The sequence below is a fragment of the Bicyclus anynana genome, chromosome 15 (assembly GCF_947172395.1).
Source record: "Bicyclus anynana chromosome 15, ilBicAnyn1.1, whole genome shotgun sequence".
NCBI lineage: Eukaryota > Metazoa > Arthropoda > Insecta > Lepidoptera > Nymphalidae > Bicyclus > Bicyclus anynana.
The window spans coordinates 11,956,641-11,972,936 of NC_069097.1; the positions used below are offsets into that span (position 1 = coordinate 11,956,641).

The 16,296-nt window shown below is 37.3% G+C and overlaps 2 protein-coding genes across 9 annotated transcripts in view; one reads left to right on the forward strand and one right to left on the reverse strand.

The window, feature by feature from the left end:
• The first annotated feature begins 490 nt into the window (after positions 1–490).
• On the forward strand, positions 491–7,495 carry LOC112053497 (clumping factor B-like). The gene is made up of 3 exons (XM_052885935.1): positions 491–519; positions 4,421–4,664; positions 6,167–7,495. The coding sequence occupies exons 1-3, from the start codon at positions 491–493 to the stop codon at positions 7,337–7,339; spliced, it is 1,446 nt and encodes a 481-aa protein (XP_052741895.1). The 3' UTR covers positions 7,340–7,495.
• A 1,697-nt stretch (positions 7,496–9,192) lies between these two features.
• LOC112053498 (supervillin) overlaps positions 9,193–16,296 on the reverse strand; it is a 273,459-nt gene continuing 266,355 nt past the window's right edge. For 7 of the 8 annotated variants that reach the window (XM_052885955.1, XM_052885958.1, XM_052885959.1 and 4 more), the window contains 3 exons: positions 15,670–15,863; positions 14,681–14,842; positions 9,193–14,118 (listed from right to left, as the gene is read on the reverse strand). In XM_052885955.1, coding sequence (XP_052741915.1) covers positions 14,032–14,118; positions 14,681–14,842; positions 15,670–15,863 — 443 coding nt within the window. In that variant the 3' untranslated portion in view covers positions 9,193–14,031. The remainder of the gene's footprint in view (positions 14,119–14,680; positions 14,843–15,669; positions 15,864–16,296) is intronic. The other variant, XM_052885957.1, reaches the window with a different exon arrangement.

Below are 16,296 nucleotides of genomic sequence, written 5' to 3' on the forward strand. Positions count from 1 at the left end.
TGGTGGCAAGAATACTAGCTGACACGCTAGACAGCCAGGCAGGCCTTTGCGCAAAAAATGAGCCAGAATGAGCCAAAAAATGATTCGATGAAATTTTTTGGCACTGCGACTCCATGGCCTAAAGGTCTCTACGGCAAAAGGTACTGTCAGAGAGGCATACTTGAGCCACAATATAGCTCGATCAGTTCCCAGTACCTCATGATCAGAAGTTATGTGACTTCTGATCAATCATGATCAGAAGTTATGTGACTTCGGTTCAATGACCATCGTGGACCATCGGACCGATTGATAATGATAAAGTTGCCTAATATTAATTTATTATGCCGTCGCTACTTGGCCATGGGCATGCTTATAAAGTCCACTTTTAAATGAATAGATATAATATAAAATGGAAATGACAAAATTCCCAACGAATCCACGATAATACCTCAGTCTCAACATACTCGATAACAAGGAAAATAAAGCAGATAAATTAATCTACTTGATACGCATGGAGAGATACTGCGATGACTCAAACAGGTAATCCGAACTGTTTCACTAGTTTAATATTAAATATTTTTATTAAAAAATAATATTATTATTATGAATAAGAATAAGAAATTGGGCCAGCATGGTGGACTAATGGCCTAACCCCTCTCATTCTGAGAGGAAACTCGAGCTCAGCAGTGAGCAAAATATGGATTGATAATGATATGAATGATGATGAAGAATAAGAAATATTCATTAAAAATATTCATTATAGAATTACAATGACGTCCTGACCCTTAAACTAGGTAAGCCCGTATCTTAAGGGCCTGTGACTTCCCTTAGGTACGTATTCATAGGAGCAATAACATAAATGATGAATTATCATAAAATATGCACATCGCTAAAATTTTTAAAAGAAGCTTAAAAATACTAAAACAATAATAAAAAAAACATTTTTTGGATTAACTGTTTTGTTAGTAACATTAGTGTGTGTGCTCGCATTAGTGTGTGTACCTACCTACATGCGAGCGTATAGCGGTTATTGTGTGTGTGTGCGTGCATGTGTGTGTGTGCGTTGGCGTGCGTGTGTGTGTATATGAAAAGAAATTTTGTATTTTTATTCTTGAAAAGCCTTTGTTAATAAAACCCTGAACAGTCATGGTAGGTACTAAACAATTATTGTCACCAATGTTGGAAGAGGAAGGCCAAGTCGAGCGTTCTTGAGTTAAATCCAGGATATTCTATATCAGGATCTCTCTATAAAGTCAGGCCTAGGGTACCCTGTACAGACAAACTTGTGTCGGAAATAGTACCTGAGACGGATATTTTCGTAAAGAGTGGGGAGTTTGAGAGGGGTAGCGATCGTTTGGCGGGAACGAATTGCGATATAAGACACCCGTCGTACGGTTGGCTTTACGATGTTTTTCCTTCACCGTTTGGAAACGCGATATTTCATTCATTTTTAAATGCACATTTTGGCGTCCTCCGTGGCGCAGTGGTATACGCAGTTGACTTACAAGACGGAGCTCCTGGGTTCGATCCCCGGCTGGACCGTTTGAAGATTTCTTAATTGGTTCAGGTCTGGCTGGTGGGAGGCTTTGGCCGTGGCTAGTTACCACCCTACCGACAAAGACGTACCGCCAAGCGATTTAGCGTTCCGGTACGAAGTCGTGTAGAAACCGAAGGGGGTGTGGATTTCACCCTCCTCCTAACAAGTTAGCCCGATTCCATCTTAGATTGTATCATCATTTACCATCAGGTGAGATTGTAGTCAAGAGCTAACTTGTAAAGAATAAAAAAAAAAACATAACTGAAAAGTTGGCCCGGATTGGATTCGAACCTATACCCTCCGAATCAAAGGTAGAGGTCATATCCACTGGGCTATCACGGATCTTAGGTTTTTTTTTATTTTAATTTAAATTTAAAAGTTAAAAATTCATAAGAAATCGTTTGCTATAATTGGAACTGCTAATAAGTACCCACATCATTTTATACATACAAACCGTTTATACTTACGATTATTTTTCTACCGTAGGTAGTCGAGTGATGCGTTGAAATGGGCTCAAGTACAAGGTCATATAATGAGGGAAGCATACACCAAGAATGCACGTATGGCATACCGACCATGGTTGTAATCATAAGGCTGTGTTATAAGGCACCATGCGACAGAAGCCATTAATCCTACAAATTGCGAAGCTTTTCAGAATTGAAAAATGTTTTTTTTTAATTCTCTTATTTATTTATTTACCTTTTTATTAAATTTTTAACAATTAACAATGTTAATATAAAAATATAATACAAAATATAAAACACTATTAAAAATGTATATAAAAATAAACCCTCCCAGAACGGGACATTTGAGTGCCCAAGCAGTGGTCAGGGCTCCAGAGTGAGAAACCTCCTCACATTACGCCTTCTGTATCCGACTCTTGATCCAACAGTTAAGTGAAAGCTTCTTAAGATGTTGCTCGAAGCTTTTCGCTATAAGATCATTGACTGAAACAACTATCGGAACAAAAACAAAATAATGTTATTATTACACTTAGGTAATAGACAAAGGAAGAAACTACAAATTCTCGGAATGTGACAACATCATCTTAATTTGCCTTCATTGCAAAATATAATGGTTCAAAGTTGCTGCAGTATAAAAATTTCAGAATAAGACAAATCACAATTATCATGGCTCCCAAGATATTCTACTCATGTACATACTAATCTTACTTACTTAACCACCCTGGCTCGTGGGTAAGCTTATGTCTTCTAGATTCGAGATCGGCTTTGAAATATTGAGCTTTTTATGTATATTGTCGATGATGACGTTTCGAAAGTGCTTGTAAACTAATCCTAGAAATAAATGATCGTTGCTCACATAACTCAAACTAAGTGTGGGGGCGCACGATGCATTGCGGTGTTGCTGCGTCGTCTTACATACAATAGAAATATCTGTGGCATGTCTCACAACTGACTGCGACTTTTTAGTCGCATATAAATTTACCAAATGTAACCAAAGCCTTGGTAATCGGATAACTATTGATCGACAATCATATCTCTCTTACAATATCTCGCAACACTGTCTGACACTATCTACATCTGTCCAGATACTATTGTCACGATAAAATTGATGATTTACCTCGGGATAAGTTACTCTAGTGACAGATCGCAACGCAGCGCGAGGTATACTGCGCTCACAATGAACTGTAAGTACTTACTACTAGTAATTTCTTAACTTACCTTTAATAAGCTCTTTGGTGCAATGGTTTGTTTACTTACAGAATATGGCCGAGATCAAAAAATTAGGGTTAGGTCAAAAATTAAATGGTTCTGTTAACCGTTTAGCCGCATTATCATTAGTGGACATAAATTTTGTCGCGCGATTCTGTCGACACAAAATTCACATGTCTCGCTCAATGTCGCTTGACGCCCCAAGCGACGTTTACGAGTCGCGCAAAATGTCGCTAGTCGATGCTCGAACAAGTCATACGAACGAGCCATAAGTATTTGCGACATGTCGCCTAGTGTAACTTATCACTTTTAAGAAATTCTCAGATATTTAAATATCAGTACGGTATCTTAATTTTTGTCTGATTACCTATGAGATAAAAAGATTCCTTGCGTATGCGTATTCCAGCAAATGTTGATGTGCCTTAAAAGACAAAAATCGCCATAAAAATAGGGAGTGAGACTAGGAGGTTGAAAAATACTTTACGAGTCCTGATACTTACCAAATATAAGGTAGAACATACGAGCATGCATAGACTACCAAAATCATTACCCTTCCTTTTGTCGTCACCGTAGTCGGGTAAAAGTTAAAATTACTCAAAATGGCGTAGTCAAGGCCATGAGTGAGATACTCATTATTATTTGAATGATACACCGAAATACATAATAACCTTGCTGGTTTCTGTCATTAAAGAAGAAGTTTTAACTCTAATGAAGCTCTTAGGTTGATCCTCTGTTAAGATATTATGTTGGATCGACGTTAATTCTTTTATCATTTTCGGGATTCTTAGAATTATTTAAATATCACGTGAATACGAAAATGATATTATATTTCAAGATTTATATTGGACATTAAAGGTATACAAATCTCGTGTCACGGTATTTGTAATCCTTGAAACGGCTCGACTGATTAGAGTTCGTTATCAATCCATATTCGGATCACTGCTGAGCTCGAGTCTCCTCTCAGAATGAGAGGGGTTAGGCTAATAGTCTAACACGCTGGCCTAATGCTGATCGGCAGACTTCACACACCAGAGAATTAAGAAAATTCTCTTGTATACAGGCTTCCTTACGATGTTACCTTCACCGTTTAAGACACGTGATTATTAATTTCTTAAAATGCACACAACTGGAAAGTTGGAGGTGCATTCCCTGGTCCAACCCACATCCTGCGGAATCAGAGGTAGAGGTCATATCCACAGGGCTATCAGGGCTCTCCAAAAATAATTTACAGTCTAGTAAATGTTTCTCCATTATTTGCAGCAGTCACGCGCGTGCTCTGTATCGTAGCGGCGCTCGCAAGCGCCTCGGCTCTGTCGATATCACTGAGACAGAACTCCGAGACGATATGCATCGGCCAGGAGAACTTCCTACGCATCGCCAGCGTCGACAACTGCGTGCACTACTACCAATGCTACTCCGGACGCTCCTACCTCATGCAATGCCCCGTGGATACCTGGTTCAATGAAGAACATCAGGTATAACTTAGGTGTACATCATCATCATCATATCAGCCGATGGACGTCCACTGGACATAGGCCTCTTGTAGGGACTTCCAAACATCACGACCCCGAGCCATTGATGTTGATGTTAAGTCCGTTCTAATCCAGAATATAGATTAAAGACGTCTTTCAATGCGGCGGTAAATAGTTTCGGAGAACACACATCTCCCTGACGCACTCCTCAATGCAACTGGATTGGCCTCATAGTCTGATCCTGAATACGGACTGTCATACAGGCGTTTTCGTACAAGTACTAACGCTTGGATATGTTGTGCTAAGGTGGTTGCTTCATTGCTGAAGATTGCTGATGATACCACGTCCTAAGTAGGCGTTGACAGAAATATTGTTATTTCAGTTCATAGATGTGCTGTGAGGTGCTGTGAGGTATTGAGTGTGCAAAAATCGAGGATCGCATTCTGTTTACAGTTTTGAATTTAAAAACTTGCAGATTACGATTGCCAGGAGTTTTTGTAGGGCCATTTTTTTTGTTATACCCTACCCCCTTTGGTGTCTGGTGTTTGGTGTAAGTATAATATTGACTAAACAAATACTTTGTTTCAGTTTTAATGCTTCTTTTATTAAGAATATCCAATTTTTCATTAAGACATTATCACATTTATAGCTAGTATTTATGTAAAATAATACAAGAAAGCTAGAAACAAGCATTTTAAATATATATCACTCCGAAACTACTGAAATAATTCAACTGAAACTTGGAATGAATTCATACTACAAAGGCCATAAATTTCTTTATGTTGAGAAAATAAAAATAGAAAGGGGTGAAATAGGGTTAACCTCTAATTATTCCTTAATTATATATCACAGAAAGTCCTTCATTTTCCAAGTTTACAAGTCAAGGACTTCAGTACAACGGATGTAGGATTAATAGTTCCTTTAAAACGGATTAGAACTACCCACTCCGCTCGTGTTGTACTCCTTGCCCAGCCAAGTTTGGTGATTTCCTACTAAAGGAGGGGTAGTATATCGAAAACTCTTAAATCACATTATTTTTTTATATTTTTCTGACAGTTTTTTGTAACAATTTTCAAAGTTCCGAACGTACGTAGTACAAAAACGGAACCCTTATAATCTCACTTGCGCACATTTTTATAAATGTAACTTGGAAAAATGAAGGAGTTTTAATACAGTCTTTGAACCCCTATTTCAGCCCCTTTTATTTTTATTTTCGCACCTTTCATTTAACCTATTTCTATTTATTTGCACTTATTGCGCCAAGTTTCAATTGAATTCCGCCAATTCATTTAGTCCCTTAGAACGGTCGTATTATAGCGATCTTCAAATTTTGCACACTTAATACCTCACAGCACCTGATATATCAGTTAACTTTTCCGTCATATTACTTTGTAGACATGACTTTTATTTCGATCGTTTACATGCGACTATAAAAATTAACGCCTATTTCGTATTCTATAGAAATATGTTCAGTTTTTAAGCAATACTTGTGTTTTGCTGAATAGGTTTGCGATTCTTCTACTCCACCGCCGGAATGTCAACTAGAACCGGAACCGGAACCAGAACCAGAACCAGAACCAGAACCCGAACCCGAACCCGAACCCGAACCAGAACCAGAACCCGAACCCGAACCAGAACCTGAACCGGAACAAGAAGACTCTGAAGAACAAGAAGATGAAAGTGAAGAAGTAGAGACAGAAGAAGCACAAAATGAAATACAAGATGAAAATGACGAGGATGATGATGAGAATGGTAATAACGAAGATAATGAAGAGGATGAAGATAACGATGGTGGTGACGACAATGGCAACGATGAAGACAATGATGGTAATGAAGACAACGACGGCAATGGAGACAATGATGGTGATGAAGATGACGACGGCAATGAAGACAATGATGGTGATGAAGATGACGACGACAATGAAGACAATGATGATGATGAAGATGATGACGGCAATGAAGACAATGTTGGTGATGAAGATGATGACAACAATGAAGACGATGATGGTGATGAAGATGAAGACGGCAATGAAGACAATGATGATGATGAAGATGAGGAAAATGACAATGAGCAAGAAGATGACGATGATGAAGATGACGACGATGAAGACCCTAATATTGATGCACGAATTGCCCCGACCAGCAGAACTATTGACATCAACGGTCACCACCACGGACATGGCCATGGACATGGTCATGGACTTGGTCACGGTCATGGACATGGTCACGGTCATAATCATCATAACCACGAATCACATAAGCAAAATGAAATCGAAAGCGAAGATTCTGGTGAGGATGTTGGAGAGGATAACGATGCTTTAGGTGAAGATAACAACATAGTAGACGATGTCGAGTTGTTGGAAGCTGACGCAACGAACAAAAGGTCACGCAGAGCATTGAAACAAATCGAATGGGAAGATGAGGGTGAAGATGATGAGGATGATGATGATAACTACGATGATGACGATGACGATAACAGTGACGAAGACGATGATGACGATGACGATGATGATGACGATGAAGATGAAGATGAAGATGATGAAATATGGAAGTCACGCGGTGGTGTAAAACGTTTGCGTAGATTTGTTAGACAAAATGAGGTAGAGTCTGAAGCAGAAGAAGAAAAAGATGAAGCTAATAATAAGTTTTTAACAAGATTATTTAGTGCATTCGCATAGAACGTTGGCGTTTTTTCAAAAGCATCTCCGACAGGAGTGCCAGCTTGAAACAGTAGGTATTTAGTAGTAGATATATTTAGTTTAGGTATTTATTAAAATTAGATTTAAGAGTTTGGTGTAGACGATTCACTTTGTGCAATTTTGTAAATAATCTGACGCGAGAATGAATTAAATTAACTAAAAAATTATTGTGCTCTTTCAATTTGTGTAATATTCCAATAACCTTTCAATCTTCCATAGACTGTAACCTACACTAATAGGTATGGGTTGATAATATATCAACCCATACCTATTAGAATATTCGGTCCACTGCTGAGCTCGAGTGTCCTCTCAGAACGAGAGGGGCTAACGACTGGACCACCAATAGGTAGGTACAACAAGTATAGATAGGTACATAAATAAAAACTAGGCCGTGATGGCCTTGTGGATATGACCCTGCCTTCGAGAGATAGGGAGTAGGTTCGAATCCGGTCCGAGGCATGCGCCTCTAACGTTTCGGTTATTTGCATGTTAAGGAATTAAATATCACGTCAAATGGTGAAGGAAAAATAATCTGCATACCTGAGAAATTTCTTAATTCTCTACGTGTGTTAAGTCTGCCAATGCACTTTTGGCCAGCGTGGTGGACTAAGACATAGACTAAGGCTCCTCATTCCGAGAAGAGACACTGCTCAAAAGTGAGTCAATGAAAAATAACTAAGCAGATATATTATTGTTTTTACAGTAGCACTGAATTCTCTATTCTATTCGATCATTTTTCGATGTAACTACGAGAGATCAATACTTAGGTACCTACGGCTTCAGCAAACGGCTACAACTCATCCAACAGAAATCTAGAACACTTAAACTTTGTAACTAATATTCTGCTACTGAGACTAGTACTTGACTCAAATACCTATCAAGTTTCTTGGCTTAAGAATCTCGAGATTCTCTACCCAGCAACGACGAGTAATATTACTAGCCTAAGAATCCCAAGATCTTACTGTATTATGCAGTACTGTAATACCTATCTGTTTTTTAACAAAACTTCATTTGAACCAATTAATTATTATTAATACTCGTAGGTTGATGCATAATAATTATCCGGCGTTTTTTTTCAGCGCGTTTTTTATCATCAGTTTGTCAGTGAAAAGTAACGTTTTGTTAATTATCTTATTATATAAATGCGAAAGGTCCATTCATCACGAAATCTCGCAAGCCACCTGACATACAACGATGAAATTTTGCAGGGACTTTACAGTCAGTACCTACACGTCCGCTAAGAACGGATTTTGCAAGAGGGCCGGATTAAGGAGGTCTAACAGCAGACGAAGTTGCGGGCGTCCGCTTGTTTTGTATAAAAATAACTTTCTCTATTGTTGTGAAAAATTGAGTGTCAAAAACCATATATATATACATATTCGCCATTCGGGGATACATTTTAATAGTTTATTTATTAGTAGGCAAAGCTAATATGCTGGAGTTACATTTCTAGACACCGATGAAGAGAATTTTTTGACGGCCTCCGTAGCGCAATGGTATGCGCGGTGGATTTACAAGACGGAGGTCCAGGGTTCGATCCCCGGCTGGGCAGATTGTGGTTTTCTCAATTGGTCCAGGTCAGGTTAGTTACCGCCCTACCGACAAAGACGTACCGCCAAGCGATTTTGCGTTTCGGTACGATGTAGTGTAGAAACCCAAAGGCGCGAATTTTGATTCTAAGTTAGCCCGCTTACATCTTAGGTTGCATCATCACTTACCATCAGGTGAGATTGTAGTCAAGAGATAACTTGTAAAGAATAAAAAAAATAGAACACCATTTTGAAATATCTGTCAGGCGGCATTTTAATGGTTAATGTAATAAAAACAATGCATTTCGGATTTTAGCAATCAGAATGTATTTCAAATTTTAAAAAATCATTTTATAATACACAACCAAATGAAAAATATTAAACATTGGATTTAAGAGTACGTAAGTTTATGTCACGGTTGGCCTATATAGGATCGGCCGTAAATGCATAAAATATAAGTTACTTTAATGTTAACTAAGTACGTTAACTATAAACATGACTCGATAGTTAAAAATGTTATTTTCTACTCATTGGCAGTAACTCCTACACAACACAGGCGCCGCCCCGCGAACAAATTTATGACAGCATTATGGTGAACCGTTCGATAACTTCATATCTTTCATGTCATATAGCCAAAAAAATCCATGGAATCCAATCGGACAAGCTAATAACAATTATTAAATAGGTTTGCAACGATTCACCATAATGAAGTAACACGATGCAATAAAAAATACATATTAATCTAAAGTAGTTACAAAAATAAACATCTAAAATTGTATACAACATAGCAATAGCGTTATAACGGTTATATTATGCGGGCCAGGTGTAAAAACATATGATTTGGTAACTTGCAATCAAGTATTTTTAAGGTCATAGCCCATTAGAGCCATCGGGCACCCGACCAGTCCTGTCCATCTCTCCTGCAGGCTAATTCATTGTCTTTGTTATAGCTTGGCAACTTTGTTTGTAACAATCCCGATGCCGCGCGTGCCGGGGGGCGTGTAGCGATGAATGAAAAACAGACGACTGATGCACCTCACTTCCCCGCACGCACCATTTCACAACCGCGCAGTCTTTCCCCTCGTCGCCCGCATATCATGGGAGTGTCATCAACGAACTTGTGACATTGAAATTCTATGTAACAAAATAATGTCATCCAGTGCTTACTGACAACCCTATCTGGATATCATACAGTAGATTGATAACATTTCTCTGTTGATTTGATGTTTATTTTAATAAAGGCCAAATTAGTAAATAGGCCAACTGGAGCATTTAGCATTCTTAGCGTGAATTTGGACTACAATTCTGTAGCATCACTGGATCGCCTCTCTCGCAAGCTATCACAACGAGACTTGACAAATCAGGTGCCAGGTTGCTTTAATGAGCTATTATCTTTACACTATTTGAAAATTCATACTGTAACAAGGTTTTAGAGTGTTACTGTTTTGAAAATAAAAATACGGTTCAGACACAAATCGACACAGAATGTGGTTACAGATTTTGGAAAATTCTGTTGGATAGAAGTGACAAATATTTGTTCGCTTTTTCAGTTCTATTCTGCCTTTACATTTGTTCAGTTAAATCTACATGCGTTTAGAATAATTCTATTTCTGTTTGTGTAATTTACAAGAGAATTGGTTGCATAGTGGCGTGCGTGAAATTAAAAAGAAATTAAGTTTCAAAAAAACATTAAAATTTTTGTCGAAATTGCTGAATTGTGATTTTATACCACTTTTGAGAATAGCTCAAAATAATAAGAAATCTGTGAATATATGCAATTTAAAGTAAAATTATATAAAATACACAAACAACAGAAGTGATAACTTAAACCTGCTGCCGTATACGTGAGAGAAAGGGAAGCCAAACGGAGTGGCGCCGTAACGCGTTACGTTACGAAACGCTTTACCCACCGATAAGAAATTATCACTTCAAATAAAGCACTCTACACGTTGTTATGTTGCAATAAGAAAAAGGAACATAAATACATACATACAATAAGTACTTTTGCTTATGTTTGCACGCCATTTGCAATATTACAATTTGTTCAACATGGTCCACCAAACGCTCAGTAAAAAATGTAGCTAATGAGTAGTTAAGATATGTGATGTGTTAAAATGTATAGAACTTCTGTGACTCAGAAGTGGTACACACTGTACAATATGTTGGTCCAACCCAAGAACCATTATTATAATACTATTTAATTGGCCACTACTAGGCTTGCCTCTGTAAATTCAAATGATGGCAGGGTCACGTCAATGTACCGACGTATCATGATATAGTATCATGACATAGTATCATGACATAGTATCATGACATAGTATCATACCATAGTATCATGACATAGTATCATGACATAGTATCATGACATAGTATCATGACACTGAATAAGACCAACATCTAAAGTTCCATTACATGACATTAATAAATCAAGTATTAAAATAGTAAAATTCATTTATTTCAAAAACATTTAAATACTGACAAATTTTATGAATACATAACAACTACAAAATGTTGATGTCTTTTATTATTAATTTCTGAATATTTTAGGTTTAGGCATAGGTTTATACTCTTTGGAAATACTTTATTGATTACATATCCGATACCGAATAATCAAAAAATATTTTTAAAAGGATATGTGACGTCACACAATTATGACTAGGTCTCAACGAGGGGATAAAAATATCAGGTTAAAATTTAGGATGGACCACAGTTTTTTTTAATAGTGTAACAAATATGTGTTGGTGTGTGTACCACTTCCGTGCGCCACAGACTATAAAAGCCTACCCTAAAGCGTATATAATAGTAGTATCCGTTATCTAGCGCTTTTTTATTAAAACAACATTACGACCAGATACTCGGTATATTATGTTACACACATCTCGCGTGCTGTTCACAAAAAAATATTGTCGCGACAAATTTTTTTTTTTATAACGACTTCATTTTTTTGTTCACAGACCGAAGCAAACACGAATTACAAAAATATCACTTTTTTCATTGCCACTTTGTCATATCCATGTGTCAATCAATTAAATAATGCACAAAATAAATCTACAATAATAACAACAATCATTACAAAACAGTTGTTTGAAATGTTAAGAACGCGGTTACAGTACAAGAATAAACTGAAGAAAGTGATATTAAAAAAAAAAAATCAATAAATAAACAAACAAAACAACTATATACAAAAATCTGCTACGTCACGCATAAAATCACACTGTCGTATTCAAGTATTACCTAACCTGAATAACTTTTTAATCACCTAAATGGTTTTTTTTTATGGTGGTCTATAAAACACTATACAAATTGCAAGTTTTGAAGAGTTATAATGTATCGACAGTGAGATGTTACACTATAGAGTATAGACAAGCATAGACTCTTCGCTCGCGTAGTACAGATGCGCGGGAAATAACTGCAGAGGGGAGCGGCAAGGGAATGTACCCCTACGTGTCCCATTCAAGGAAAAGGGGGGTCTTGAAAATTCTACACCACAGAATGGGGAGGCTTAATTTTTTGCCACATAATATTTAATAATCTTTACGAAAATCCCACGTATTTTTTTTTTAAATTATGGCATCCCACGTTAAACGCTTTTTAGACAATGATGTATTAATAAAAATAAATATGACTCGATTTTTTTTTTGTTTGCAAAAATTATTTGCAATCAAATTTATAAATCAGCACGTGAAAACTTCAGGAGGAGTTACATACAGAAACATACATTACGGAATATGTGTAATATATGTCAAGGGGCATACATTGACATACATATATATGCCCTTGGCATATACAAATGTAATATATGCTACATTGCAGTGATAACTTCAATATATAACTGGAGGGGGGTAGAGGCAAAAGTTGCGAAAAATTAGTCACATGACGTATACGCCTGTCCCCTCTGACGTCATCCCCCCCACCGCTGCACTGCGCGGGCGAAGACGCACGCGCTGTAACTAAAATAAATAATATTCATATATAACATGCCATGGATGCGACAAATAACAACACTCAATACAATTCCGAACATCAAATCCTATCGCGGTACTACGCGCCTAAGCTACGACGGTTACATGAAAATATCACGTGAACGAATACATAGTTACATTTTCGTTAAAAAAAGTTTACATTGCACCACGCCTTGGATACTTGAGGATACTTGGAGGATTAAAAATTGTTATACAAAATAATGTTACATAATTGATAAAAATTGTTACATACGTGGGAGAAGAGGTGGGAGGGTGTTAACAGACTAGAAGGGGAGAATTAATTGTAGGTAGGAGGGTAATTATTGATGCACTTAATGAGCAGTTATTACTAGATTGTTCTTCAAATACTCATTATATAATATGTTTTATTGCAAACAAAAATTTATTTATAAGTACATCCAACTAGATTTTGTAAAATTACAAACTCAAGAAAACTGAGTTCATTTTAATAAAGACAAATTATTATTAGTTAAATATTCTCCCTTGCGCAAAATTTCCATACATCCGAGGCGTGGCCAATGTCACCGTACACCATAGTATATTTTATTCCATCTCTATAATTACGGTAAATTCAAAGCGTGCTCCTTAACATTTTATCAAATCCCTTCTCAACATTGTTCAGTAAAAAAGTACGAAATACCTGTAACTGTGCGCCTCAAATTACAACAGACTGGTTGTGGTGACGACAGAAAATTACATAAATAAACACAATATTTTACACAAAATTTACGGAAAATATACAAATACGAGTACATGTAAAAGTATAAAATGTATATTAATAAGGTATTTTCATTTTACTAAGAATTGTGCAATATTGAAATAGGTACTTCATTAATATGTTTTACAATATGTCATGATTACGAAGATTTTTGGAAAAACGGAAGATGAAGAACGGAAGAAATTCGAAAAAAGAGAACATTGTAATTTTCTTACTTTACAATTAAATTATTATAAATAATCACCAGTGTACTAATAACCAAACATTCAACTTCACGTCACAGTGTAGTGAATGAACTATCTTATTCTAATTTGAGACGCACAACAGTTGTACAAAATATCTACACTATGGTCTTGACTCCGGCTCGAAGGACCATCAGGCTGCAATGGCCGGCGACGCGGCGGTCGCATTGGTGGGACACAACACAATATGGCCGACGGGTCAAAACAGGCCGACGTCCTTCTTCATGTTGGTCTGTTTCCATGCGGGTAGCACTGAAAACTCTTCTTTGGTCATGCCGAATGCCTCCTATACACAGAATAAAGAGTAAAGTTAATGGACCTTTTCAAAATAGTTTTGTAGCAAAGGCAACGCTGTTGCGTGTACTTTGTATTAATTTGTTAATTGTTTAAAACAAATAGGCTCAGTTCTTTGTTTAAGACTGACGCGTGTTTGAGACCAACATAACTTTCAAAAAGTTAAGAATGAAATTACAACAAAAAACCATATTTACAAGTTTATTTAACAATCATTAAACCCATCAATAAACAACAAGTTTGAATCATCTAATGGCTTGTGTCAATTGAATTTCACTAGCGTACCCTTTTCTGTATAAGTACATGTTCTTGAATCACCGAAGAAAGGCGAATTTCACATATTTTGTCCATAACAGATAATGGCGTTTTTATGCCATTTCTCAACAAAAGCTATACTCGTTAAACATTAATCAATAAATAAATGTTCTAATCATATCATTGAGTCTATTCAAGTGACATAATTTAGTGTACCCTTTTTTGTATAACTAAAGGACGAACTAAGAAAAACGAACTTTACACATTCTATCAGAGCCTATATTTACAAATATCCTTACCATAAAATCGGGCTCAGCCAAATGCCTCTCCAAATGATGCGGGTCGACGTGATCTGGCAAAGGGCGCCGCTGCAAAGCCGCCAAAGGCAGGACAGCGTCACAACTCGTCAGCCGCGACAGTTCCACAGCACCGCTGACTACCTCGCCCGCTTTGTACCCGTGCTGCAATGTACAGTGGCCGTGCGTATATGACAGTGTGAAAGCGAAGCCTTATATACCGTAAATACCCTTATTAATCAAATATATATTATTGTATGCGCCAAAATTCAAGTACGCTCTAAAATATGGCGTACAAAAACTTATCCAGTTAGAATTATTTTCTGCGGCTTATTGCAATATCAAATATTCGGCACATAACACCTTTACCTCAAAATCAGTAGATTTTTAGAGTTATCTTGAGAAAAGGAAGACAATATGTTAAGTGTTGGCGCCTTTAGAACCCCATAAATAAAAATAAATGGAGTTTTCAGTTCAGACCTACTGTGTCGAAAGCTTGAGCATTCTTTTAGTATTTTCCAATATTCCTAAAATGGCCTACAAACAAAAGGTATATTTAAATGTAATAATCTATATATTAGACAGAATATTTTATTGTGATAGAATAATAGAAATTTTAGTACCGTCACCAAGACCTTTTCACCAACACCAATTTGTGTAAATATCTTATCATATAAATTGGATGTACAGATTTCTTATTTTATATTTATATCTATTTACTTCTATTTAGACCTTTTTAAACAATAATTATGTACAATCGAATAACCAACACCAATATGAATACAATTTAAGTCCATTCAGGTACAATTATAAATTCTTAGTATATTGCGATTTAACCTCTACAATTTGATAGACGCGTCGCCAGACAATTAGTCGTTACAATTCACCGTGATGGGCTCGTCGTGCTCCCTCCCTCCAGTAGATCTAGGGTGCGACAACGACATCTCGTAACGAGAGAGAGAGTAGATCCGTACGTCACGTGTGAGACTCACCGCGATGTTAGCCTCGGCGGCGTCGTCGTGCTCCGTCCAGGTGTCGAAGAGCGCGGTGAAGGCGTGCGGCTCCAGGCCGGCGGCCACCACGCGCACGTCGGGCCGCGTGGGGCGGGACACGCGCCAGTACGCGTCCGCTGTGCGTAGGGCGGCCGCGCGCATCGCTTGCCATCGGCCCGCGAACGCTCCTACGCCTGGCAATACATAATCTCATCTGAACACTGAACGATGTTTAAGTGTGGCCGCACACGGGCCACAAACATTTAAATGTGACCTCTAATGGTTTCTTTGAGCCCCCTCGTGATCTCGGGAGATGTTGGGCTCAGGGGGGATCAAGGTACGCCGGTGCTGGGGTTACGCGGGCACGCGCGCCGTACTCCAGAGTAATGGTCCATCTGAGCCGACGCTTATTGCATACCGACTCAATGACTGTCTAATGAATTGGCTTCACTTCAGTAGTTCCTGATGATACTATTGTATTCTATCAATCAAATCTACAGATATAATATATACAATATTATATTATTATTATTATGATATTATTATTATTATTATTATTATTATTATTATGATATTATTATTATTATTATTATTATTACAATTGTAAGAAATTTGTTGTTGTGTATT

Excerpts from the sequence above, each read along its gene's own strand:
- LOC112053497 (XM_052885935.1), top strand. The coding sequence starts at position 491 with ATGGAGAGATACTGCGATGACTCAAACAG. Across the intron at positions 520-4,420 it reads TACTGCGATGACTCAAACAG|TCTAGTAAATGTTTCTCCAT; the intron begins GTAATCCGAACT and ends AATAATTTACAG. Across the intron at positions 4,665-6,166 it reads GGTTCAATGAAGAACATCAG|GTTTGCGATTCTTCTACTCC; the intron begins GTATAACTTAGG and ends TTTGCTGAATAG.